The sequence below is a fragment of the Capronia coronata genome (genome assembly GCF_000585585.1).
Source record: "Capronia coronata CBS 617.96 chromosome Unknown acBCG-supercont1.7, whole genome shotgun sequence".
NCBI classification, from domain to species: domain Eukaryota; kingdom Fungi; phylum Ascomycota; class Eurotiomycetes; order Chaetothyriales; family Herpotrichiellaceae; genus Capronia; species Capronia coronata.
The window spans coordinates 1,661,713-1,685,975 of record NW_006912899.1 but is presented as its reverse complement, the minus strand read 5'-3'; the positions used below and the strand labels follow the sequence as shown (position 1 = coordinate 1,685,975).

General features: G+C 52.2%; 8 protein-coding genes across 8 annotated transcripts; 3 read left to right on the top strand and 5 right to left on the bottom strand.

The window, feature by feature from the left end:
- Positions 1-1,504: 1,504 nt before the first annotated feature.
- Positions 1,505-2,935, bottom strand: A1O1_08173 (uncharacterized protein; the record flags this gene model as incomplete). Its single annotated transcript, XM_007729035.1, has 5 exons — positions 1,505-2,067; positions 2,133-2,176; positions 2,242-2,329; positions 2,394-2,834; positions 2,893-2,935. 5 exons carry the CDS (start codon positions 2,933-2,935, stop codon positions 1,505-1,507), a joined length of 1,179 nt encoding a protein of 392 aa, XP_007727225.1.
- Positions 2,936-3,380: 445 nt separating this feature from the next.
- On the top strand, positions 3,381-4,648 carry A1O1_08172 (uncharacterized protein; the record flags this gene model as incomplete). Its single annotated transcript, XM_007729034.1, has 2 exons — positions 3,381-4,493; positions 4,547-4,648. 2 exons carry the CDS (start codon positions 3,381-3,383, stop codon positions 4,646-4,648), a joined length of 1,215 nt encoding a protein of 404 aa, XP_007727224.1.
- Positions 4,649-5,441: 793 nt separating this feature from the next.
- Positions 5,442-6,741, top strand: A1O1_08171 (uncharacterized protein; the record flags this gene model as incomplete). The annotated part of the gene is made up of 4 exons (XM_007729033.1): positions 5,442-5,622; positions 5,677-5,828; positions 5,884-6,412; positions 6,497-6,741. 4 exons carry the CDS (start codon positions 5,442-5,444, stop codon positions 6,739-6,741), a joined length of 1,107 nt encoding a protein of 368 aa, XP_007727223.1.
- A 287-nt stretch (positions 6,742-7,028) lies between these two features.
- Positions 7,029-8,353, top strand: A1O1_08170 (uncharacterized protein; the record flags this gene model as incomplete). Its single annotated transcript, XM_007729032.1, has 4 exons — positions 7,029-7,157; positions 7,426-7,717; positions 7,797-7,973; positions 8,196-8,353. The coding sequence occupies 4 exons, from the start codon at positions 7,029-7,031 to the stop codon at positions 8,351-8,353; spliced, it is 756 nt and encodes a 251-aa protein (XP_007727222.1).
- Positions 8,354-9,737: 1,384 nt separating this feature from the next.
- Positions 9,738-11,115, bottom strand: A1O1_08169 (V-type H+-transporting ATPase subunit C; the record flags this gene model as incomplete). Its single annotated transcript, XM_007729031.1, has 4 exons — positions 9,738-9,932; positions 10,004-10,588; positions 10,648-10,742; positions 10,821-11,115. The coding sequence occupies 4 exons, from the start codon at positions 11,113-11,115 to the stop codon at positions 9,738-9,740; spliced, it is 1,170 nt and encodes a 389-aa protein (XP_007727221.1).
- Positions 11,116-11,891: 776 nt separating this feature from the next.
- A1O1_08168 (uncharacterized protein) lies at positions 11,892-13,576 on the bottom strand (the record flags this gene model as incomplete). The annotated part of the gene is made up of 6 exons (XM_007729030.1): positions 11,892-12,068; positions 12,143-12,360; positions 12,412-12,478; positions 12,537-12,821; positions 12,874-13,020; positions 13,073-13,576. 6 exons carry the CDS (start codon positions 13,574-13,576, stop codon positions 11,892-11,894), a joined length of 1,398 nt encoding a protein of 465 aa, XP_007727220.1.
- Positions 13,577-15,602: 2,026 nt separating this feature from the next.
- A1O1_08167 (uncharacterized protein) lies at positions 15,603-16,752 on the bottom strand (the record flags this gene model as incomplete). Its single annotated transcript, XM_007729029.1, has 3 exons — positions 15,603-15,635; positions 15,689-16,410; positions 16,470-16,752. 3 exons carry the CDS (start codon positions 16,750-16,752, stop codon positions 15,603-15,605), a joined length of 1,038 nt encoding a protein of 345 aa, XP_007727219.1.
- A 1,138-nt stretch (positions 16,753-17,890) lies between these two features.
- Positions 17,891-22,299, bottom strand: A1O1_08166 (Ca2+-transporting ATPase; the record flags this gene model as incomplete). The annotated part of the gene is made up of 3 exons (XM_007729028.1): positions 17,891-18,797; positions 18,849-19,231; positions 19,282-22,299. 3 exons carry the CDS (start codon positions 22,297-22,299, stop codon positions 17,891-17,893), a joined length of 4,308 nt encoding a protein of 1,435 aa, XP_007727218.1.
- Between the last annotated feature and the right edge of the window lie 1,964 nt (positions 22,300-24,263).

The window sequence follows — 24,263 nt, the reverse complement described above, 5'->3', positions numbered from 1 at the left end:
CATCCTCTCCAAATCCTCACTGGCACGACCGATTCGACGTCTCAGTTCCTCTCGCATCGTCATCCCGTGGACCAGGGCAGACAGTCACCTGGTTTCCCTTCGGCTCGGATGGGCCGCTTCGAGCCTTTACTGCTCCTCAGGCGTCGTTGGGTGACCGCTTGAACGAGACAAGATGGGGTCAGAGGGTTCGGACACATCCAACATCCAGTGACTCAAGACAAGGACACAAGAGACATGGTGCGTCATGAACTCCGCGGCCTCGGCCAGGCAGGAAATAGAGCAGCTGAAGAGACAGTCAATCCTCGGCGAGCAAACATAGACGGACACGACCCGGTTGATAGCCAGACCCGTTTGTCGTGGCGTGTAAACAGATCAACGACCGGGGGATGATGGCTAGGTGCACTCTAAATGCCAGCCTACAAGGGAGGTGATGCTTAGACCATCATCCACCGGGCTGAAGATTGGAGTCCGGTGAACGGCTCGGGCCTCTTGACTAGTTTCCATGGTCGCCGGTGCTGGATTTGATTTAATAGTACCCAACAACAGTTAGAGGTCTCTCGCCTATCAAGGATTGCACCCTCCAAACGACAAGGAATTCGACAGCGACAGTGTTGCGACCTTTTGGCGATCCTTCTCGCAAATCTATCTGTATAGTCGGCTCCTCTCGTGGCTGAAGCCGATATCTGCCTGCCAGTGTGTGGACAACTTTGACCAACGCTCGTCGGCGAGTGCCTGCTCTGTCACTGGACTCTCCCTGACCTTTTGAGGGTTACTAGGTCATCTGCCGCCCGGTAGGCTGATCGATCGATGGACACAAGACCTGATGCCGAGCTGACGATGCCGCTGCTATGATCCACCTGAATGCCCAGTCACCTGGCCCGTTGTTCCTGTCTTGAACAACCGCATCACTGGGGAAGCATCCAGTCTGACAGCCACTTTCCTCGTCTACCAGGCCTTGTCTTGCTCGAGGGCCCATGGCTGGGGTCGTGTCTCTCCCCTGATTGTCTTGCCTATGGCTTGCTGAGGGTCTATATCTCCATCGGGCGTAATATTTCCCATGATGGCCCTGGCTCCACGGCCGTCTGAAACAGGGGCCTCTCATAGCTGCCCAAGGTGAGGCTACCTGCGAACGCTTACAGCCAACCTGTCTGCCTCTTGCGCGTGGCTTGATTTCCTCTCCAATCTCTTTAAGCCGAAAGCGTCGAATGTGCACAAGAAAGGTTGAGACTTGTGGATTCATGGATTCATGGATTCATGGATTCATACACATTAAGAAGCGCCTGATGTTGGCTCGTGTCTGTTAAGGGAGGCGAAGACGTGCCTCGGACTAGCTACTCCATCACAACATATCCTACCGACAATCCAGACCGTCACCCTATTCCCAGCTTGCCCGAATCCTCGATTCCCTTTCAGCTCACTCTTATCCAGATTTCCTTCTCACTCCTCTGTCGTATCCCTGTATTTCCGGGCACAGTCTTTGTCACGCAAGGGGACTGCGAGTTAACTACAATCGGATGAAGTCATCTTGCGAGGCAAAATCTCCTGGGCCACTCATGTATTCCTCAGCTGGGGCACGGTCGACAGTCACGGGGGAACCGGAGTCCAATTCATCATCCCATTTTTCATCATCGGGAGAGCCAACGAGAGTCCCCGACCCGGCCGAAGTGCCAGATCCATTTGAGTCTCGCATCTTCGTCCGAGTCGACCGGACGACGTGGGGAAGCCGGCAGTAATTGTCTTGACACTCTCCGGTATTTGTGAATTCGGGGCATTGGCGCAGATGGCGATACCCACATTGTGTGCCTTTGTCACAGTAGCCAGCATAAGCAAAATCCGTACACAGGGGAGCGGTGGGATTAACAACAGTATGGGCGTAGACGCAGTTGTCCCGACTGCATCTTCCCAACTGGAAAAACAGACACAGCGGGGATCTTTCGGGTGAGGGAACATGACTGAGACTGCATCGAGGGCCTGCAAAGCAACTGACACCGCGCGAGACGGAAGGGCAGAGAGCTAGTTTGTTGGGGTCATGTGCTCCAAAGCACTTGATGCCGTACCGGCACGATCCTGCAGAGGTCATTATCAGTATGGGGGAAACCAACAGATCTCCCGTTCTAGAGTAGAAGCAATACCAGTTGAGCTATATCGCGTGCACAGACCCGTCGAGGTCACAAACCTGCAATCATCTATTAGTATTGAATCACCGGGGCTCCTGTATGCTCCGCTAATGGCACGACAGACCTAGGATTGATCGCATTTTTTGGTGGTCGAGGTTGTCGATGTAAAGGTTCGATATGGAGTTTCGCAGTATGGGGTTCGTTGTCGTTCTCTGTGCAGACGGGTAGATCTATAATCACTTGAGAGTGCTCAACCCCTAGAAGCTATCAACTCACTGCAGACGCTGCTCGGCTGAGAAGCCTTTTTGAAGGGCGAGAAGGAGTTGGAGAGGAGTCTTGATACAGGCCTCCTGCTTTTTTGGGGCCGAGGGTTCAAGATTCCGAGAGCTGGACAAGGCGCGACTCGTGGGAGGTTAAAGATGTTAGCATCCGCCTTGACCTCGTCTTTGACGTTCGCAAGCCCACCCGTCTTCCTCCGTCGGTAGGATCTTTGTGCAATGACAATGACGGCCGCTTCTTGGTATGAGCATAAGGTAGATCGTCTGAGAACAGCAAGGTGAGAGGGTGACGGATAGGGGAAACCAGGGCGATGCGAGACTGGCGACGCTTTATGTCGTTCTGAGGACACCTCTAGCTTGTGCGCGGCTGAGCGTTCTTCGTAGGACTGGAGCCAGATCTCAAAAGTCTGCAGCGCGTTCTTAACCGCTTCAAGACGACCTAAAGGCAATTTAGTCAGTCCAGCCCGGGTAATCTAGAACGCAACACGACAATGTACCTTCTAACTGTGTGACCCTCGCGGCCAAGCCAGTGTCGGACATAGTGACACACCGGCATCAAAGTATATTCGTGCAAGGATATGTGCAATAACAAGGGGAGCCTGGGTAGTGAAGAGAGCAAGAAGCAGTATGTGAATAACTGGACAGAACTCTGGAGGGGCCTCACCATGGTTAGTATGTAGCAGGACTGCAGGCTGAGATCGAAGGTAACAACAAGGCTGTGACTTCCCCACAGAAGACGCGACGAGGCTGAAAACACTACGACATACTAGTATTAAGGGAGGAAGGTTAGCCGAAGACTACTGCTAGGCTTCTTTGGATCAAAATTGAAGCTGGTACAATTCAGCTTCAACAACTCTCAATTCACCATTGGATCCTGCTCCACCGACAGAAGTATGCCAGCCTGAAGCTATGTGCCTGCTTGCACTTCCCTAGCATCGTCTTCACAACTTGGACAGGTCGCTGGTGGTATCAACCGTCTGCAGAGATGCTGCAGCCACGGATACCGCTTCGCACTTTGTGCAGGGGATGCCAATCCTCCCTGCCCGTTATGCGACGCTCGTATGCACAAGTCATCGACCCAGTACATCCTAGCACCTCAGTGCTGGACACAGCCCACGCCGATCCTCCGTTAGCAGAACCGCAAGACAGAGTCGGTGCAGCCAGGGGGGAAGTTCGACTACGACGATACACCCCACGAACTCCCGGTCTCCGTCACCTGATCAGGCCCGTGAACGACCATCTGTGGAAAGGGCGACCATACTTCGACCTGACATTCCCGAAAAAGGGTCATGGGAAAGGAGGTAGAAATGATACTGGGCATGTTGTGGTGCGACATCGTGGGGGCGGGCATAAGAGAAGGATACGCATTGTCGACTTTGCACGGCGCAAAGGCGGCAAGCAGGTCGTGGAGCGCATCGAACACGATCCTGGCCGAACCGCCCACGTTGCGCTGGTGAAAAACATCGACGATGGGACAAGAGCATATATTCTGGCCGCTGAAGGCATGCGCGCTGGCGACGTGGTGGAGAGTTACCGGTCCGGACTGCCGAAAACGTTGCTCCAGGAGATGGGAGGACAAATGGACCAGGGTGTGATCGCTTCGAAGACCGCCCATAGGGGTAACTGTTTGAAGTTGGGCATGATTCCCATTGGGACGCCGATTTTCAACATCGCCCCAACACGGGATGCGATCGGCAAGATCTGTCGTAGTGCTGGCACGCATGGAATCATCATTGGAAAGGGTGAAGACACGGTTCAAAAGGAAATGATCAAGCTCATCGGGGACAGCGGGAATGCGGACATGTCATCCTTGACCAAGGATCAGCTGAGGAAATTCGAAAAAGCAGCCAACTATGTCACAGTCCGACTATCAAGTGGTGAAGTTCGGCTCATTGACAAGGAGGCTGTTGCAACCATTGGAGTCGCAAGCAACATCAACTTCAAATATACCTCACTCGGGAAGGCTGGACGCGCGCGTTGGCTCGGCATTCGACCAACTGTGCGTGGACTTGCCATGAACGCGGCAGATCATCCTCATGGTGGTGGTCGTGGTAAATCCAAGGGAAACCGCATTCCCATGAGTCCTTGGGGTATTCCGGTAAGTTGTGATTCTCGTCCACCGCGTGTGCTACGTTTGCTAACCCGCTACAGGCCAAATCAGGCTTCAAGACGAGGCCGAAGAACAAGGTCAATCCTCTTGTCGTTACCCAACGGCCGAGAAACCAGGGCAGACGGCGCAGAGGTTACGCATAGAATAGATCTGTACCAATATTATCATCCTATCCTGGATTGGGTGGCCCTCTACATTTGGAAACCCTCGAACGAACCACATCGTGACCCAGAGCAGGAGTGCAGAATGTCTCCTGGCTATGAGATGCGATTGCACGCATCCTGCTTTATTGATGTACACCCTGTTCGCCTCTTTTGTCGTTTGCAGTCCAGATGCTCACGGGACAGTCATTTCTTTCATTCCGAGTCTGTCTTACGATTCTAGCAATTTCTCGACAATAAAAGAAGGGGGTACGGAGCACACAGTCTCCGCATGACATGTTATTCGGACGACTCTGCTAACACTACCCGTGGTAGGGGCATGTGTACATGCTGCCTGCAACAAATGCTAACAATCTGCCGGGTTGACACGGCAGAGAGGGGAACCTCATCAGCATTGCCATCCTGGGAGGCCATCTAGATGTGGCGTCTCTTACCGGAAGCAGCACGATCCCGGCAATCAAGTATTTGGAATCGATGTTCTGCATCTGACCCGCGAAGAGGTTCATTCGGTCCACAGGATCTGCTCTCCAACGAATTATGTGCAGAAGACGTCGTGATCTGGCGGGGTGCAGAGATCTAGATGTGCGGATGTGACAGATCCTTGTCAATCCAATAGCAATGACTGGCTGATGCGCTACGATTGACTTTCACCCTCCTCCCACTGCACGGCAAGGGATCTCTTCGGTCATGAGAGCAACAGAATGCTCAAATATGAAGACTCGTGTTTGCTTTCTCAGCCGGTCGTCACTGATCAGCCTCATCAGTTTCCATCGTCATGGAGATTTCCAACAATGCCGAGAGCCAGAGCAACCTCACTGACCGACACTATGTCCGCTACGACGACCCTCGGGTGCAGCACAAGCCTGAGCACGAGGATGAAGACATCCAAGCCGTGGCGGAGATGATCAATGAGATCCAAAAGGCGCAATGGAATTCCCACCGCCACTGCTATACGGGTTCGTGCCGCGAACCTAGTCCGAACAGTTGATGCATACTCACTGAGCCCTAAGGGACCCATGCAAGAACACAGGGGATCGTCAAGGGCACACTGAAAACCGAACCCAATCTTCCTGCTCATCTTAAACAGAGCTTGTTTGCGGAAGAGCGAGAATGGCCTGTCTTGTGCAGGTACAGCAGTGAGCCTGGCGATCCTGGTCTGGACGTAAGACTGAGGAGATAGGCACCGGAGGTTCAGAAACTGACATCAGTCTTGCTAGGATCGCATTCCCCAGCCAAGAGGGTTTGCCATGAAAGTGTTCGACGTCCACGGTGACTTCTTCGACACTGGGAAAGACATTCCCACGCAAGACATTGAATTCAATTCGACTCCGGCGCTCGACTTGGCAGATGCAAAGACGACCAGGGAGATCATTGACCTCCGGATCAAGTTCGGCAACAATCAGCCAGAGCTCTACAAGCAACTGGATGCCAGGAAGGATACCGACCTGCAAAAGGCTCGAGACGCTGTGCGCAACACTCATCTCGAGTCTACCAGGCAGTATTCGCAGACTGCATATCGCTACGGCGACTACGTGATCAAGTACTGCCTGGTCCCCAACAGCGAGACTCAAAAGAAACTCTACGAGGAAACGGTCAAGCCTACGGACGGCTCGGACATCCTGCACAGGTGGTTGCAGAATTTCCATCGGAAACATGATGCCGAATACTTGTTCCAGGTGCAGCTGTGCGAGAATCTCGAGGACCAGCCTGTAGAATATGCTGGCAAAGTTTGGGATCCGGAGGCGTGTAAGTGAACACTGAAGACACGGATGATTCGGTTCATCATCAAGCCTGGTTCCTGCTTTGCTGACTGCGTGTCCTGTGTCTCAGATCCATGGCAGACTGTCGCTCGCCTCAAAGTCCCGAGGCAAGACAGCTTCAACTATGCACTGAAGAATTTCTGGGAGGACAGGTTGAGGCTAGACCCGTGGATGGGCTTGAAGAGCTTGGAACCCCTCGGCTCTCCCAATCGGTTGAGGAGGGTGGTTTATCCAGCAAGCAGTGCGCTGAGGAGGAAAATGAACGCCACCACGGAATTCCACATCAAGAGCCTTGAGGAACTTCCCGCTCATTGAGTCAGATGCGTCTCCGTGCAATCACCACCTTAGCTAGTAATCTGTACTGTGCTGGAAGTCACTCAAGATACTCTCGTAGAGTTGCGCAGTGTTTTGCTGTGACGAGGCTGACCAATCATGTGTGCGCCTTGGCATTAAACTTCTTTTGCTTCATACGTGTTTATCCTCACTCTGTATATTACAGGTTTGTACTACTCCCTACCTCCCTACGTACTACTAGATAGATACCTACCTAGACATTCTTCGGCTCTCTCTCCGACACGACGCTTTGGGTGGTCATCGCAGTCATGCCGAAGAACAAAAAGGCCAAAACGAAGCACTACTTCTCCAAAAATTCCAGCGAACTGAGCCAGGCAGAGATCTGGGATGACTCGGCTCTGATCAGATCGTGGAACGACGCCGTCGCTGAATATGAGGTACGAGAGCTTCCATGTTCGTCAACTCAGGAAGGTCAAGTCTGGACATTTCAGCGCTGTCACAACCATCGCGCGTCTCGAGACATCTATGCACTAGCACTTCGGCACTCGCTCGACCTGGTGGGAGTCTACCCAAACTCCGGACTCCCTCCTGTTCCCGCTTCAACTCCATCACATCAACATTCTTGCCCCTAGCTGCGATATACGACCTCACTTGCATATTTGGAACAGTCCCAACAGCCTCAACAGTTCTAATTTTGTCACGCAGTTCTACCACAGCATCCACGCTCGCGGCGAAGACGTCGAGGAGATTCTACGCAAGGCTGAAATGGATGAACTCGCCGAGGCCGGGGGACCAGTCGACGCTGAATCCACAAATGGCCAAGACGACGAGACCACGAACGCAACCAAAAACATGAAACACACCAAGGCGCAACCCGAAGCTGTGACTGAAGAGGAGCCCAATGAAGACGCAGAGATTGAAGATGGCGAAATCGACGACGATGATCACGATCTCCATCTCGATCTCCAAACAGCAAAGGAAGCCCTGACTCGACAAGGTCCGTGAATTCCATGCCATTGACTTTCCGCATGTTATAGAACGAAGAGGAATAGAGCTGACAAAATCTCGCCGCAAAGTGCAAGGCGCAGCAGTCGAGCCTGAGCCGTCGCCCTCTGATCTTCTCGCCGACACGAGAAACGAGACAACAGAGAACCAAACACCTCTTCCGACGTCGGCTTCGCAACCACCACCATCATCATCAATGAACAATCATCCTATGATAGGACCCAGCTTGCCGCCTGCCAGCGTCCAAGGTACGTTGCCTCACACATGGATTCTTGTCTTCGTTTGTCGGTATTGCCACAAAAGAAGCAGGATAGGAGCAGCATGCTGCGCCTACAAGCCATGACTGCCGCACAGGTCCTCCAGGCTGTCTCCCGCCAGATCTAACATCTGTCGGCATATCCTTCCCCACGCATATTCCCCATCTATTTCTCCTGAATGTAGATACTAACATCTTGCTTCCCTATTGCTAGGTCCCTCGCCAGACCAAACACTCGAGAACATCAAAATGGCATATTACTGGGCGGGCTACTACTCCGGCTTATACGACGGGCAACGACAAGGTCAAGGTCAAGGACAGACGACACCTTCTCAAACCGATCAACCTCAACCTCAACAGCCCGGCCAATGACCAAGAGATACCACGAAGTCCTTACTTTCCCACGCTAATCACCACGATCCTGTATCGAGACTGGATATGTCACACTCCGTTCCGACCACGGACACTTGTCATGATGAAGTGAGACAAGCGTCTGCACAACAAACTGCCATCATTCCAACGCAGACGAAACTGCCCTCATCCAATGTCATTCGCGAAGACAGGATATGATCCGATCAAACACCTCGTCCACCGCCTGATATGGATATGACCCAGACACCGGTGCCTCAGCGATGGGACATTGACATTATCCCATCCACGCCAAACCAACGTTATCAAGCCATCTATGTATACTGGCACAGTTGGTACTGGCTGCTATTCTCTTCGACCTCATCCTCCTCATTCATTCTGTCCATAAAAACAGCCTAATTCATCCAGTACAGACCACAATCTTTCAGAACGGAAGCAATGACATCTTATCTGAACGGAATCACCTTTAAAACAAGTGTACGACTGCATATGTTGCATCCCCCGAATCCACATCGGCTCATTCCTTTCCAGAGCGACCCTTGACAGCCCATCATGACGGATTGGATTGCTAAACCCTTCCCAGAGCACGTCTCGTCAAGACCGAGAACAGCTTGCTCAGGAAACATGGCTCTACCACTTATCACCAGAAGATGATGATGGATGGTGGTGGTGGCAAAAAAGAGGAAAAGCCGAAACCACCTACCTACCTACCTACCCGAGCTACACCGATGTTCCCGGACGAGATTACTTGATTACTACTTAACCACCCTGAGTACTTGCTTGGTTCACGAAAAGCTCGACGTTCCGCGTGCTCGTTCTCACTCATGGCACAGCACAGTACATGCAGACCAGACCAGACATGACATAACACCGGGCACGTCAATGTCAATGCAGCAAGGATACATCATGTATGGCAAAGCAGTCGCGTCTGAGGAGAGGGCTGAGATGGATGTGGCCGCGCGAAAATCACTATCCCTGCTGGAGGCTCGCAACGATCTCTCTCGAAACGATACATATGACTTGCTAGGTAGTTATTGTTTGCTCAACGAATTCCTACCAGTCCAGCTTGGAATCAAGCAAAAACCAAGTCATGTTTTGATCTACATGCCGAATTCTTTCCGAGGGAGGTTTCCATACTCGAATGATTCATGGTCATTCTCGGGAGAGGCCGATTGCGAATCAAATCATAGCTGATTTCCCCCCAACTCCCTGCTTCGCTCGTGGAAGCTCCTATGTGTCATACGTAGCGTTGGATTTGTTCTAATTATATTCCTGCCTCAAGCCATGAAGTTGTCGCCAGTCCTTCAAGACATGGCCATGACTACGCTGTCTCGGCTCGGTCAGTCGTGTTGCACCCAGGAGTCGGCCATACCTAGACACGCCCCTATCAATCAACAGCAATTTGGTAACAGACGTAAGCCGAATAATCGCTCTGCTCGCCACCGGCTGCTATGTCGGCCGACCCGATGCCCTCGTCCTTCTTTATCCGGCCTTTGCTGTCCTTGCCAAATGCGTTGCCTGCCAGGTAGGCATATTCCTCATCGAGGGCTTGTCGCACTTTCTTCTCGCGCTTTGCGTCGGTCTATGTCTGGTGTTAGCACAAACGAAACATCTGGCTCCGTGTTGGTAGCCTTCAAACTCGTCGGGACATACCTTGATCAACACCGAGACAAAGTCCAGTGGCAAGCCGTACCTCAGGACCGTCTCCACGAACACTCTGAGGACAACAACATGCACCAGACACATGACACCCTCACTCCAACCGGTCCGACCCAACCGCAGTGTTTCACCCCAGACTCTCTTTTCTTCGGCCTCGACGCGCTTCACCTCTTTTTCCTCCTCTTCCTTTCCACCTTCTTTGTACTTGTAGTCCCGCGGCACCCACTTCCGCTCCCGAGCCTTGTGCACGAATTCAGGTGCATGTTTCTTGAACAAAGTCACCGCATATAGGGTGAACTCGTCGTCCGAGGCGACGAATTCGGCCGAGCGTGGCACCACCATGGGAGCAGCTGTTTCATAAGAACGCAAAAAGTCCTTCACAGCTGAGTTGGGGACCGCGACAAGTTGAGTTTCCAGGTGTTCGGAATGTTGCACTAGCACGTCTGGAGAGACGATGCTTAAGAGCGACTTGGTGGAGAGATTGCCTGTTTGTTTCCGCACCAACGTCTGTAGATTCGTGCGGATTGAGTTGTACTGGTTGTATTTGGACCGGACATCGTTGTCGATCGAGTTGACTTCCTGATTTGCTGCTGTCAGCAACGTCGGTAACAACCAAGGGCCACACCGAGGATCCATACTTTTGTCAAAAGGTCAATCAGTTCCGCCAGTGGCCTGTCGGCACGATATTTGACTTTGTTCCACGAGAAACTTCTCAGATACTGCTCAAGTGGTTCTGTGTTTGAGCAGAAGTCAGTTCACGTCCACACCATGCCAGCTGTCCGTTCGTGATCAACTGCAGTCGCACACATACTATCATTGACATTCTTGTGCATGGCGATCTTTTCTTCGTCTCCATCGAGAATATTCCTCAGTGTCTCCCCAACCTTGCCTACGACCGAATTGCAGATGCCTTCGAGTTTGGCCAACTCGTCGGACTGTCGTAATAATGCGTCGAGCGTTCCTATCTTGAACTCTGGTACATGGAAGTCTATAACTTCGCCATTGGAAGAGCTGACTGTTTTCTGGAGAGAAGAGAAGGCATCTTCCTTGTGGCCGGAAGGGGTTATCGACGAAGGGACCGACACGGCGAGATATCTGGCAGACATGTTGCGGGATGCTGATGGTCAAGGCAAGGCGGTGGTGACAAGCCGGAGTTCTAGAGCGGTTGGAGGGAGGGTTTGAAGATGAGATGTCAAGGCATGACCGACCAGACCTCTACTAACGGGGTGACCTTGGTCGTGATACTGGCTGGGTTCGTAGACTTGGATTGCAACAGCTACCTACTGAAGCACTGCATTCCGCTATCGACTCGACCTCCAGCTCCTGGGGCAGCGTTATTGGAGCTGCACTTGCAGTTCAACTGCGCCGCCCGAAACGGAAGTTGCGTATGCCAAGACACTTTTTGGTCTAACCATCTCTGTGTGTCTCATATGCTGCTTTATTCGATTCATCAAAAAGGGGCATCCATTGTACTCTATAACGACAGCCTTCCGCATCCCTGCCATCACCTACCTAGAATCTTCTTTTCTGTCATCAGGATTTGGGTCACGTCATTTAGCTACCACAGAGTTCAGGTCCAAGTGAAAAAGGCCGAGATTACTGATGTAGGAAAGTAATGTGAAAAAAGAACATGACAACGAGGGCAAATGGTCTGCAGTAAAGACAACGACATTTGTTGACGCTGGAAGCATCATATACATAGCTGGACTGGCTATAACATATCAAATTCGAAGGAGCCCATATTATGCCTCCCATACATTCCGACCAGGACCAACCAGCCACTTACCACTGACACAAGTCCCAGGGCGATCCCAAATAACAGTCTGGCTTGCCAACATGCCACTTTACTCCCTAGGTCGACCGTCCAGTCAACTTGAATCGTTTACAGCATGTTCTCGAATATGTTGAGATATTGGCTCATTGCTTCATCTGTCAGATTGATGTCAGTATTCGAGAGGCCCACGAGTTCTTGAGACGATGCGCGTGACGCAGAGACAACACAAGACGTACAGATGTCTCCGGCCTCTTTCAAGTCTGTGCCCATCACCTCTGGTAAGGCCTACGGATGCGTGTCAGCCTGCCAAGTAGTAGAGCACTGACAGGAAAGAAACACCCCCACAACACTACACATACCTCGTCGTCTCCTGCTTTCGACAGCCATTCCTTGATGGATTCGGCGTCTGTTGTTACGTTTCCGAGAAGCTTCAGCACCAGGTCGATGCTGGATGTGAAGGTCTCATCGCTGTCCAGGCCCAACTGCTCCAACGCCGTAGTCGCTTCTCTGTAGGCTGCATCTGCGGCCGTCAAACGATCCAGTCGCCTCTTCGCGTCTTGCTTGTCACGCTCAATCTCTGTTGTTTCTGTTAGGCCTAACGCTTGTCCAACGGAAAGTCGTTGCTTACCTTCGATCTGTGCGGCAAGTATAGCTGCGTAGACACCCAGCCCTGCGGTTGCAAGTAATCCAGATGCCTGGTTTAGTTCAGTCACTGGCACCTCACATGAGCGCGGTCCTTGAGAATTGACCCACGAGGATGAACGCCGATGCTGGTGGGAAGACTCCAGCTAGCGCACCGGCGAGAGTACCCACCACTCCAGCTGATGCCGTCACAGCCGTCAACTTAAGCTTCAAATCCTTGAGCTTCTTGTCCAGTCGGTCAAGCCGTTGCCTTGCAACTTCGATCTGAGCATGAAAGTTGGGTTGTCGTTGTTTGCTGAAGTCATGGAAGCGGTCCATTAGTTTTGAAAAGTCTTCCGGAAGCCGGTCCAAGTCGGCTTGAATTGAGGCAGAGTCTTGACTCAGCATTTTGGCCTCCTGTAAAGAGAAATGTGAACCAGGGCACGGCCTCGATGTGAAGGATGCTTACCACAATGTATTTATCGATCCTCGTCTCTTTTGTTGGGGTGTCCAGATTCGATTTAGCGTATGCAATGATGGAGGTATTGAATTCTTTCCCCAAAATGCTGACCTTGGAGGAAAGGGTCTTGCAGTTGGCGATGATTTCTTTGAATTTCTGCGAGGCCGATCAGCCACAGACGAGTTATGTTTACCAAAGATTGTCCTACCCGTTGGAGCGGCTTGAGCAGAGGCTCGAACGGAGCGACGTGCTGCCCAGTAGCCTCCATTTTGTCGTCAATCTCCTTGAGCTCCTTGCGAAGAGTGGTGAACAAGCCATTGATTGCATTGCAAGCGTTGCCAGCAGCGGTGGCCGCTTCCTTCATGTAATCTTTACCATCCGCCGACGCAAGGCCCTTTCTAGCACCATTAATGAAGCTGCGGCGCTCTTGGGGCTTTAGAGGTTGTATGTTGGCCACCTCCTTGGCTAGTAGACGGATCTTGCTTGTGTCCAAGGCATGTATTGCTTTGATATATGCAACGTCAGAGGGATTCGACATGTACTCCTTCTTCAGCTTGTTGACAATTGACTGGAATGGAAGCGAGAATTTGTCCAGTCCGGGATGAGGGCCGTTCAATGCCGGCGCGAGGAAGCCAGGCGGCGGTTTGGGACCATGATGGGGTGGGCCATCCGAGATATCAGGTGATAGGGAAGGAGAGTCTTCGAAAGACATTTCTAGCCCAAAATCAATTCTCGATGATTGCTGGTTTGCCAGTGGGATCCAAAGGTGCGGAGAAGATGGAAGAATGCACGCTATAGCTAGAGACTGAGCAGGTTAGGTACTTATAGCCTTGCCATACAAGGTCAACTTGATTCTGTCGTTCCACCTCAGAGACGTCTGCAAGCCGACTTCCTGTCACAGGGCGTTGGGGGTAGTATGGAACCACCAATAGCCATGACGACCGAGAAGGGCATTTGGCGTTGCTCAGCTGCCAAGCTCACGGAGCATGCTCGTAATCATGATTTCTTTGCTCTTCAAAACAGCGGATAGGCGTATATGCAGTTGGCGTCGCTATGGTGTGCCTTCGAGGCCGCTGATGAGGCACTGCACTCCGTGTGCGAACTCCTCCAGGCCAAGGCCACCTATGGAAGCAAATACGAGCAAGCTGATGGACCTATACGAGCTGGTACATACTCTTGCGTCAATTTGGCGAGAGTCGTGATGGTGGCTTCCTAAGCCTTGTACCACGACTGCCGTCCGAAAATCATTCAAGTGATTGCTTTGCTACTGATGACCCGTCAGTGCAAAAAGGGCTTGATCTCCAGACACGAGGCCTAGGACAGTCTTGTATAACACGACTTGCCGATGGATGAGAGCATGGAAGGCTGGCATCATGCCCTCGCTGAGCCTTGGGGGGCAATGTAGTCGATCCATAGGTTCGTATAACAAGGAACAGGAGGGGGGTGCATCCATGATTGGCCTTGCACGATGTACGCGCTTTTCACCAGCAGCCAAGAAGAAAGCCCACGTCGAGCTCTTCCCTCCTGCCTCGGTCATGTCCTTGGCCTGAGCCCTCTTGTTGGGTTGCCTGGTCGAGAGTAGAAGACTTCTGTCCACGTGCGCGTATCTGTCGTGTTTCCTTCTGGTCAGACGGTCACACACTTACAGAGGTACGGCAGTAGGGATGAGCAATGACGGACCAAGATCCATCACACAGGTTGTGTTTTGGGTTCAGTGCGAAAACCGGGCCCAGCCTGAACCATGTCGGGAGACCCTTGTCAGAGGGCAAAGCATTGCCAGACGGAAGGATGCGGAGTCGGCCTGTAGTATGCTGATTCATCAGGATGCCCAGGCTCGTGAGTTGGTCTAGAGGTTCATCGCATGGAGGTAGTACAAGAGCATGTTTGATGTTCATAACGTGCGATTGAGACATCCCGAAGCAAATCCAAGATTGGCGGAGGACTTCATCTGGTACTGCTAAGCTCCGCCGTTCCAGCTACGGCAAACCTTTTAGTCGGTAAATGCTGCTTTTTCGGCCGCCCCCTTTAATTCCGATCGTGCTCACATGGTAGACATCGCATAAGGGATGACTTGATTGTGTTCTAATGTGGTTGTTCATTCTGAAAGGAGTCCACGTAGATCCAAGCATCTATTCTAGCAAAGATTACCTATTCTGGACGACAAGGTCGCTCCTTGTTCAGCAGCCACAAGCGACTAGGTCCGCAGGCGGCTGATGAGGATCACCGGTCTCCCGGAGTTGTCATTGAGCACAATGGCCCATGGGCAAGTAAGGGACACCACCAGGGATCTGACGAATTGGTTGATGGGCAGTTCAACTGACGTCGATGTCCCCAATGGCCTGCCTGCACAAACCCAGTGATGCCATGAGCGCTTGCCTGCCCATCCAAGCTGAAAGCCAGTCACGCTCCAAGGCGACCACAGAGAGACACTTGAATAGTATACTCTCTTTCGTCGCTGCTGTCCAGACGGTCCTTGTGTACATGACCTCAAGTTGCCAAAGTATGCTTCCAGAGATGCCTCCGCGGATAGTGGTTGGGCAACCACACCCACAAGGATACTGTGTCAGGCAATAGTGTGGAAAATCAAATTGCCGGCGACCAACACACCTCCAAAGAGATGTTCACCAACTCCGTCCAGAAGTCTATCGAGCCTCTAAGTATCTCCAAGGCACAAAAATCTTGTTCACCGAGTCAAAAGTATCACTGGCGAAATGGCGGATGAGAAGCCAAAACATGCTCTATTCGGTGACCTTGTACAGTGACTGTAACACCTGTAGGAGTTGCGTCAGTAGATCCGAGGGGCAATACTGACGAGTTGACATACCTTCGCATGTTTGGGCTCAATAAACAGAGCCTTGGCTTGCACAAACTTGCTCGGTTCTTCTCCTTCAGGAACGTCGAGGTTCTCAATCCATCCCTCAGCCCAAGCCTTGCGCCCGTCCACCTTGGTGGTCTTTGCCCTCAAGACCAGGAACTGGCCTGCCATTGTCGGCTTGAGATAGTTGATCTCCAAGTTCGCGGTGACGCCGACCTTGTTGGGCAAGGCTGGGAACACACATCGCGCCAGTCCTTCGTCCAGCATTGTCGCCAGGAATCCACCGTGCACAATGCCCGGGTGACCGCAGATGTCGCCACCAACATAGAAGATCTGCACCATAGATTCACCATCCTTCTCGTTGAAATTGTAGGGCGGCACCACGAGCATGCCAGGCCCGGCCAGAGTCCCCGCGGTCAGGTTGTGTTGTCGGACTCCCGGGGGAAATTTGAGGTGCGGTCTCGATTCTTTGAAATCCGGGTTTGCTCGTAGCGACTGTGCCAGAGCACAATTTCTGATATGTTCGTCCACCTCGCGCGAGAAGTCATCGGGAGGTTCGTAGAGGGAGAGTGTCTCGACGTCGGTGGGCATGGAACCCATGATGAGCGGCGTGAGAATAGGAGGAGCGTAGGTGAGCGCGTAATAGCCTCCGACAAAGAAGGACAAGGTGCTGATGATCAAAAAGCTGATTGTTCTTCGAAACCGAGCCTTTCCTCTACTGTGAACGACAACTGCAGCACAATTAGCACATTGTCCCACCTGTCGCGACGATGTTGGATACTGGGCGCACCTGTGGAATATTGATTCCAAAAGCTATTCTGCTTCACTCTTGACTGTCGGGCCTGGCTTTGCAGAGCACTTGTGCGTAAGGACGAGGAGGAGGACCGGAGGCCGGTGAGATTGCGAAGAGGCTGTTGTCGCAGGAGGGTGTGTCGAAGGGAGGTGAAGGGCAATGGGGACGCAGTAGAAGACGTAGTATGAAGCAATCCGCGGCCCAACAAAATCGACGAGCGAGGGGAGATAGTGAAGAGATAGACAGGAATAGTCTTGATTGTTGACAGGGCCGGAGCCATGGTCGTGAAGGGAAAAGTGAATGGCCACCAGGGGCCGCAGGGCGGATGTCAAGGACGGCGAATTCACTTGGTACAGACGATGATGGAGGCCGAAGGGCACAAGAATTATGGAGCCTGAGGATAAGAGGAGCCTTAGGAGCCTCCTAGAGCCCTGGATGAGGACGGATTCGGAGAGGACAAGAGTAGAATGTCCAGAGTGTACCTTGTACCTGGTCTGGTCAGGGAGCCACAATTGCGCAGTCTGATCCCGAGAGCTCTTTTAGCTGTAGTAGGTACCTTATTACCTGTGAAGCATGAACGAATTCCCACTCCCCTGCATCCCAAATCATCACTGATTGAAAATTCCTTCCTTTTACCTCGGTTCAGCCTCAGCCTCACAGCCTCACGGTGGAGCACACATTTCCTTTCATATCAGCATAACTAACTGTGCATATAATGAAGGTATCTAATCCCCAGCTGCTCGAGTATCTTACTCACAAGGGACATGCTATTTCCCATCGACTGAAATCAACACTCCTTCGATACCCCGGACCTACACATACAACCGGGACTTCTGATGAATACTCTAGCACAGCTACAGCTAGTTACCTAGGTGGTGGAAATGATAGCATCTCCAGTCTCCAGGCATCGGTCATAATGATATGGATGCACAACTTGAAAAGGGTTCTCACCCCCGAACGAACGGTTGCTATTTGTACAGATACAGCAAGGTAGGTAAACTTCGTTGATGGATGTTACGCTCTGAGCCCTGCCCCTGACCTGCTTGGAGGCTTTCGTATCCCGTATTTCGTGTTGCCCTTTTCTCGCGCCCTCGCATTAGCCTTCGAGGTACCTGGGCAGGATGATGCCATGGTGGACACGGCCATCTCAACCTCTTCCCCTCTACTCCTGTCCAGGTGCTAGTCATGTTGTCTCAACGATTCTTGTTGAACGCGGACACTGCCGCCTATTTGACCACTCCCAGTGGTGACCCGCAATACACGTGGAAAGGCTCATTGTCGCTGCCGATTAGAAAATGCTCGATAAAAACAGCTTTATGTACCAGTAATATTGGACAACGCTTGCTTGCTTGAAGTCATGGATGTAAATCGCACCGAACGAGCCCAGTACAGCAACGAATGTGGAGAACACTCTGCCATCATACGGCAGACGATGAATGCCGGGAGTGAGAACCTCTTGTTCGGCCGGGAGAACTATGCGGAGGAGCATGATCGAAATGCGGCGCCAATTCAGGATCCTGGCTAGGTGGAACACCATTCTTGGGAATCGTTGAAGCAAAGACCGGATCTTCGGCCGGCGTGGCTGGGTGGATTTCCATTCCAGCGGTTCCTTCAACCCCAGAGTGGGATCGAGCCCGTGTGAACCGAACCGTTTCCTGCTCCTCAGGCCGCTTCTCAACCGGTGACCAGCCTCCGGCAACACTACCAGCGATGATTCCAGCCATGGCTGCTGCAGGCCCAAAGACTGAGGAGCTGGATCGCGCACGTCGTCGAACTTTCTCCGGCGTGGACGGCGACCCCGATACCGCGTCGGCCACAGCCTGCTCCGTCTCTGGAGTCTGAGGCAACTCGCTATTCGAGCGAGAGCGAGAACGGGACGGGCTGCGGGAGCGCGGCAAGAAGGTGTCTCGTGGATGTTGCAGCTTGTATGTCAATTCTGACATCCGGCCGCCACGGATCCTCTTGAGGAAGGTCAATTCTTCACGGATCTCTTCCAGTGCCGGATTCCAGTGCCGGATCTGGTCGTCTTCATCTTCAAACACAAACTCCGGGCTACGCTTCTTGTGGAGGCGAATGCTCGGAATGAGCTTGGCGAAGAGTTCGTCTGGTATCAATCTGATGATGACCGCAATAGGCATGGAAAGGGCGCCGAGCACTATCGAGTAGCCCCATTGAGCCCCATTGATTCGATGGATCGAAAACGCTTGACCGCCAATGAACATGATCAAACATTGGCCTCCGATGATGATGAACTGGATACCAATGAACCAGTAATTTCGGAATACTCCTTCAACGACATTGAAGTGGTTGTCCAGTCGTCGCGAGCTAAAACACGTCAGCAAATGCAATGGTCCCTCGGCAGTCGGTGGTGCTTACTTGTACTGATTGAAGATTTGCATCCAGACGAAAGTGTTGAAAATCGTACTCTGAAGCCGTTCCCTCTCACCCGGAGTACCATAGGAGAGGATGCTTGCGCCTGCGAAGTACAAGATCAAGGTTACCACAAGCTGATAAATCGACTGTCCTATAATCATCTTCCACATGGTGATGGTGATCAACGGTGCCGACTTGGGGTCCGGTCGTCGTCTCAGGATCGAGTGTGAGGGGGGATCAGTGGCCAATGCAAGTGCTGCAAACGTGTCCATGATCAAATTGACCCAGAGAAGTTGCACAGCAGTTAAAACGGAGCTTTCATCGTCGTTCGCGACGGCGGAAATGAAGGTCAAAATGACGGCTGTGATGTTGACGGTGATTTGGAACTGCAACCAGGTCAGTACATGGTACACCGCGGTGTGAAAAAAAGACATACCTGTAGGAACTTCTTGACAGCATCGTTGACAGCCCTCCCCCACGCGATAGCCTTGACAATCGATGCAAAGTTATCGTCCATGAGGATGATATCGGACGCTTCTTTCGCAACCTCGGTTCCTGCGATGCCCATGGAAAAGCCCACGTCGGCAGTCTTCAGGGCAGGTGCATCGTTGGTACCATCACCAGTGACCGCCACAGTCTCTCCAAGTTTTTTGAGATGCCCAACGAGGAGCTTCTTGTCTTCCGGACTGGATCTGGCGAGCACTTGCAGACGAGGAATGACTTGGGTCAGCTGCTTCGAACTCAGCTTTCTGAAAACCGGCCCTTCCATAGCAATTCCACCCGGCGTAAAGATGCCACATTCGGTCGCGATAGCCTTGGCCGTCATAATGTTGTCACCTGTGACCATGCGAACGAAAACACCGGCTATTTGACAGTCGCGAACAGCCTCCGCAACTCCCGGACGCAGAGGATCCTGAATGCCCACGACGCCGAGAAAGACCATATCCTTAAAAACCTTGTCAAAGTCCGCCTGTCTTTTGTCCTCCGCTGAAGCAGCGCCTCGTGGCGGCCATTCATCAAAGTCGCGGTACAACATAGCAATGGTACGCAAAGACCGAGAAGCGTAGTTGCTGACAATGCCGTTCAGTGTCTCCATCTGATCAGTAGTCATCGGTGAGTCCGCGATGCCTTTGGTCGGGTCAGTGATGATCCTTGTGCATTTTGCGATGAGAATCTCAGAGGCGCCCTTGACCAGCAAGCGGTATCTACCGTTGGCTAATTTGATGACCACAGCCATACATTTGCGACCCGAGTCGAAGGGTACCATTTGGACGACTTCGGCATTGGATCTCTCTTCGCTGATGGGGCCGACGGGCATGTGGTCGGATATGAAGGAAAGGAGGGCTGTCTCCGTTTTGGAGCCGATAAAAGTCCTTTTGCCATTCTCCTCGCTTTCGAATGCTGTTGAGTTCAGTATGATCGAATCCTTCAGCAGTTGCTTGGTTTCTGAAGAGAGCGTAGCCATGAATTCTGTGGACGAGACATCATTCGTCACCGTATCAGGGCCTTCTAGTTTTTCATCGGCCGCAGCTGTAGCATTGATTGGTACCTGCTTGTCGCCGAACCGAGACGCGGTCGACAGCGTACCGGCCACCACGCTCATTTTGTTCTGAGTCAAAGTCCCAGTCTTGTCTGAACAAATGGTGGTAGCGTTGCCCATGGTCTCACAAGCTCTGAGCAGCCGCACCAAGTTATTGTCTTTCAACATCCTGGTCGTGGCGAAGGCGAGGGCAAGAGTAACAGCCAGTGGTAGACCTTCAGGCACTGCCACGACGACAACGGTAACAGCAACGATGAAGATTTGGAGAAAGCGTTGACCTTTGGACTGGGCACCCCCATCGATATCCTTGAGTTCAACGAGGAACTTGATGAAGAGCACGACAAAAAGTAACAAACCAGCTGCCAACCCCAGTTTGGCAATGTATTCCGCCAGCACGTTCAACTTCGACTGGAGGGGTGTTGTCTGCCCTTCATCTTGTAGGGACATCAGAGTCTTGCCGTAGCTGGAGTTGACTCCGACAGAAGTCACCAGGAAGGTACCGACACCCTCAGACACCTTACCACCCGACAGAATGAAGGGATCCATTTTCTTCAGATTTTGGTGGTTCTCGATGGCGTGGTACACATCATCAGCTGGGGTTTTCCGGATAATGTCAGACTCGCCGGTCGCAGACGATTCATCGCATTTCAAGTTGTGGCCCTCAATAAAAACGCCATCGACCGGGATCAGATCACCCGGTTCGAGATGCATGACATCTCCGACTAACACGTCGTACACGGAGATTTCCTGTGATTTGCCGGATCGGATGACCTTGACCGAGCGCTGCTCTTTCTTACGGTTCAGCTTGACGAACTGGCGTTCCTTCTGATAGTCATTGAGAGCTCCCACGAATGTGACGACAATAATGGCGACCATGATGGCCACTCCTTCGACCCATTCGACGTGGGCTTCATGGATCTCCGATGGAGCCGGTTGGATCGTTTGATATATACCCAAGGCGAGCGAGACGACAGCGGCCACGGAAAGAAGAATGAGGACTTTGTCGTTGTAGGCGATCCACACCAGCTGCCAAAAGGATTTGGCCTTCTTCTCTGGAAGCCGGTTGTCTTTGTAGATGCGCTTGCGGTCGGCAAAGGACGACTCCGATATCCTCGCCGGAGCAGTCATCGAACCCGTTGTGTTGACCCTCTTGACAGATCCATACTTCTCCTCGGCTTCTATGCCTGCTTGCACGGCCTCCTCGAAGGTGACTGTGCCCTCTAAACCAGCTTCGTCCACACTTAAGCCGCTGTGGCGGTTCGTCCGTAACCCCTTCTCTAGACCTGCCAACCCTCCTAGAGCATGGAAAGCGGCTAGATTCTTCGGATTGATCATCTTGTTCAGCTGACCTGGTGTAAAGGCAAACTTGTTGTCTTCCACTTGAAAATCGGCTTCGGTTCCAGGATCTGGTCTCAACGCATCCGCATCGTTTATCACCTCGTCGTTGTTACTGAGCGAGCCCTTGCTCAGCTGTTCGTCCAAAGCTGATGTACTGGATGCTATCTGAGTTTCTCCACCATATTCGGACGTAGGCGACAGTTCCGACTCCAGCGATGGGGCCCTTACCCTTGCTCCAGGAACGGAGAGGAAGTTCTGAGGCGGCGGCCCATCCAGGAACTGAGATCTGGGAGATGATACATTATGCGGAGAGGTCGGACGTGACTCGCGAGTGTCGGATGATGCGCGAACATCTGTTGGTGAGAGGGAGAGAGGAGACGAGGATGCTGGGCCCTTGTCGAGGCCTGCGGTTTGTATGCGAGGCAACGGGCCAGGCCGATCGGAGTTCGTGCTGGCGGACTCCTCAGAAGGTTGACTGACAGCGGAATCGTCGATGCTAATCGTTGGGGCTCGTGGCCTCGTACGGGGTGGTTTGGGCAGGTCTGACCCCTGGCCTGCCGGAGGTGTTGGAGACATTGTTGAGATCCAGGGTGGTATCGGAGTGGGTGTATTGCAGAAACAAATCCCGATCCTTTCAAGTCTCTTTTCCTTTGTCCCGCCAACCGTTCAGGATTAAGTGCCTGTTTCGAAACAGTCCAGGGAGAGAAAAGAAGGTGAGGGCGCCAGAAATATCCGACCTGCAGGACCAGTAGATGCTTGTATTGCGCCGACGGATGGTATAACGCGAAGAAATACTGGTACAATGAACGAGTCAGAGGCTCTATTTCAACAATAAACAAACGAGGTGTAGCGACATACCCAAGAACATCGACGGAGGCAAGCACAGCGGCCCCAATAACAAGAAATCCAACACGGTCGGAATAGTGGACGTAGGTTCAGAGGAGTTCACTGCACTGAGCAGTCACGGCCACTGTACGGCGAGTGGAGGGAGCTGCGGTCTTTCGCCAGGACCAGGAGGTCGAGATGGAAGGGTGTGTCGAATATGCCATGGAATTGGGCAAAGAAGGGACCAACAACACAGATGTCTAGGAGGGTGAACACTCGTGCAGGGGAGGTATAGATGCGCGGAGGGTTCAGTCGAGAAAATGCATAGAGAGCGGAAAAAGAATATACAGAGGAAACGAGGCGAACTGTAGTGCCGTCGTTGTTTGGTTAAGGGAGAAGAGACTAAAAGGAGCATGCTACAAGGACCTGGGGTGAGTTGTCATCAGTCAACAGTGCACTGTAGGTGAGTTGATGGCGATCCTAGAGGGCGCAGGACGGTGGATTGCTGGAATGCAGTGCCTAGTACGGATTGTTCACTAGTACAACACCGTCAGTGGTAATGCCTGATCCGAGCAAGCTAGATTCTAGTTGAGCTATTTAGCCAAGCAACGGCAAGCAATATGCTTGGCACTAGTACCTGAAAGTGCTAGTAATCATTCTAGGGTACTAGTAGTATTACAGATAACCTCCTCCGTGCCACTAAATACCTAAAGTTACTAAGCAGTGCCCGATGGTACCTGGGGTAACAACAATATCACAGTAATAATACTGTGATTTCCATGTCGGAAATCCGTCCCCTAAAGATTCGAGGGATCCATCCTCGCTGCGCCCCCCTGTACTAGTCGCTAGTCTCTATTCTGCAATCTCGACTTTCTAAGCTTCCTCTTGTGTTGCTTGATCTCTCCCAACAGCTTGCCATTGCCGCCTCGCTCTTAGAAGTACATCATCATGGCCTTGAACTTGAACATCTCTTTTGCCTGGCTCAGCGGCTACCGTTTCATCTGACAGGCAAGAAAAAGAGAAAAAACAACTCAACTCGACCCGTGCCCCGCCCTTTGGTCATAGGCCTCCCCAGCTCACTGCGTGTTGAGTTGCTTCCATCCAATCGAAGGAGCAAACATTGGCCAGGGCCTTTTGCACTGCCACCGTGCTAAAAGCTCGCCAGCCAGGCAGCCTCCCTGCAGTTGGTCCAGTCCTCACCACACTGGGCTCACTCTCGGGTAATCGAAATGTATGTCAGTCGATGGTTCATCAATAATGCTCTTGTTGCCCATGCTAAGCCCCAGCTGACGATAGAATACACGCCTCGTTTTCTTTTTGCTGCCTACCTACCAGCTACGAACAAGTTTGCGTCCATGTTATGCCGGGGGCGGCATTGCGGTGTCTGCATAAGATCTTAGAAGCTGTATCATATCAAACTTTGCCTCCAATCTGCATATGACTACGTACCTATTCTTTTGCTGCAGTCCCTTCGCCATGCCGAACATGATCCGGTGTTATCTCGGGCCTACTCTCCACCTCCCTCGAGCCTGGCAAGAGCGAGATAAAATCTTCTGGCAATGAAACCAGGTCGCTCTACCACAGGCGTTGTTTGTCGCCTGGCATTGGGCACATTCTTGCTCATGGTCCGGCCTGATACGCAAGAACATTGGCTCCAAAACAAGGCTTGATGCTTCAACATCAGCCTTGGCCTTGCTTCCAAGAGACGCCATGAA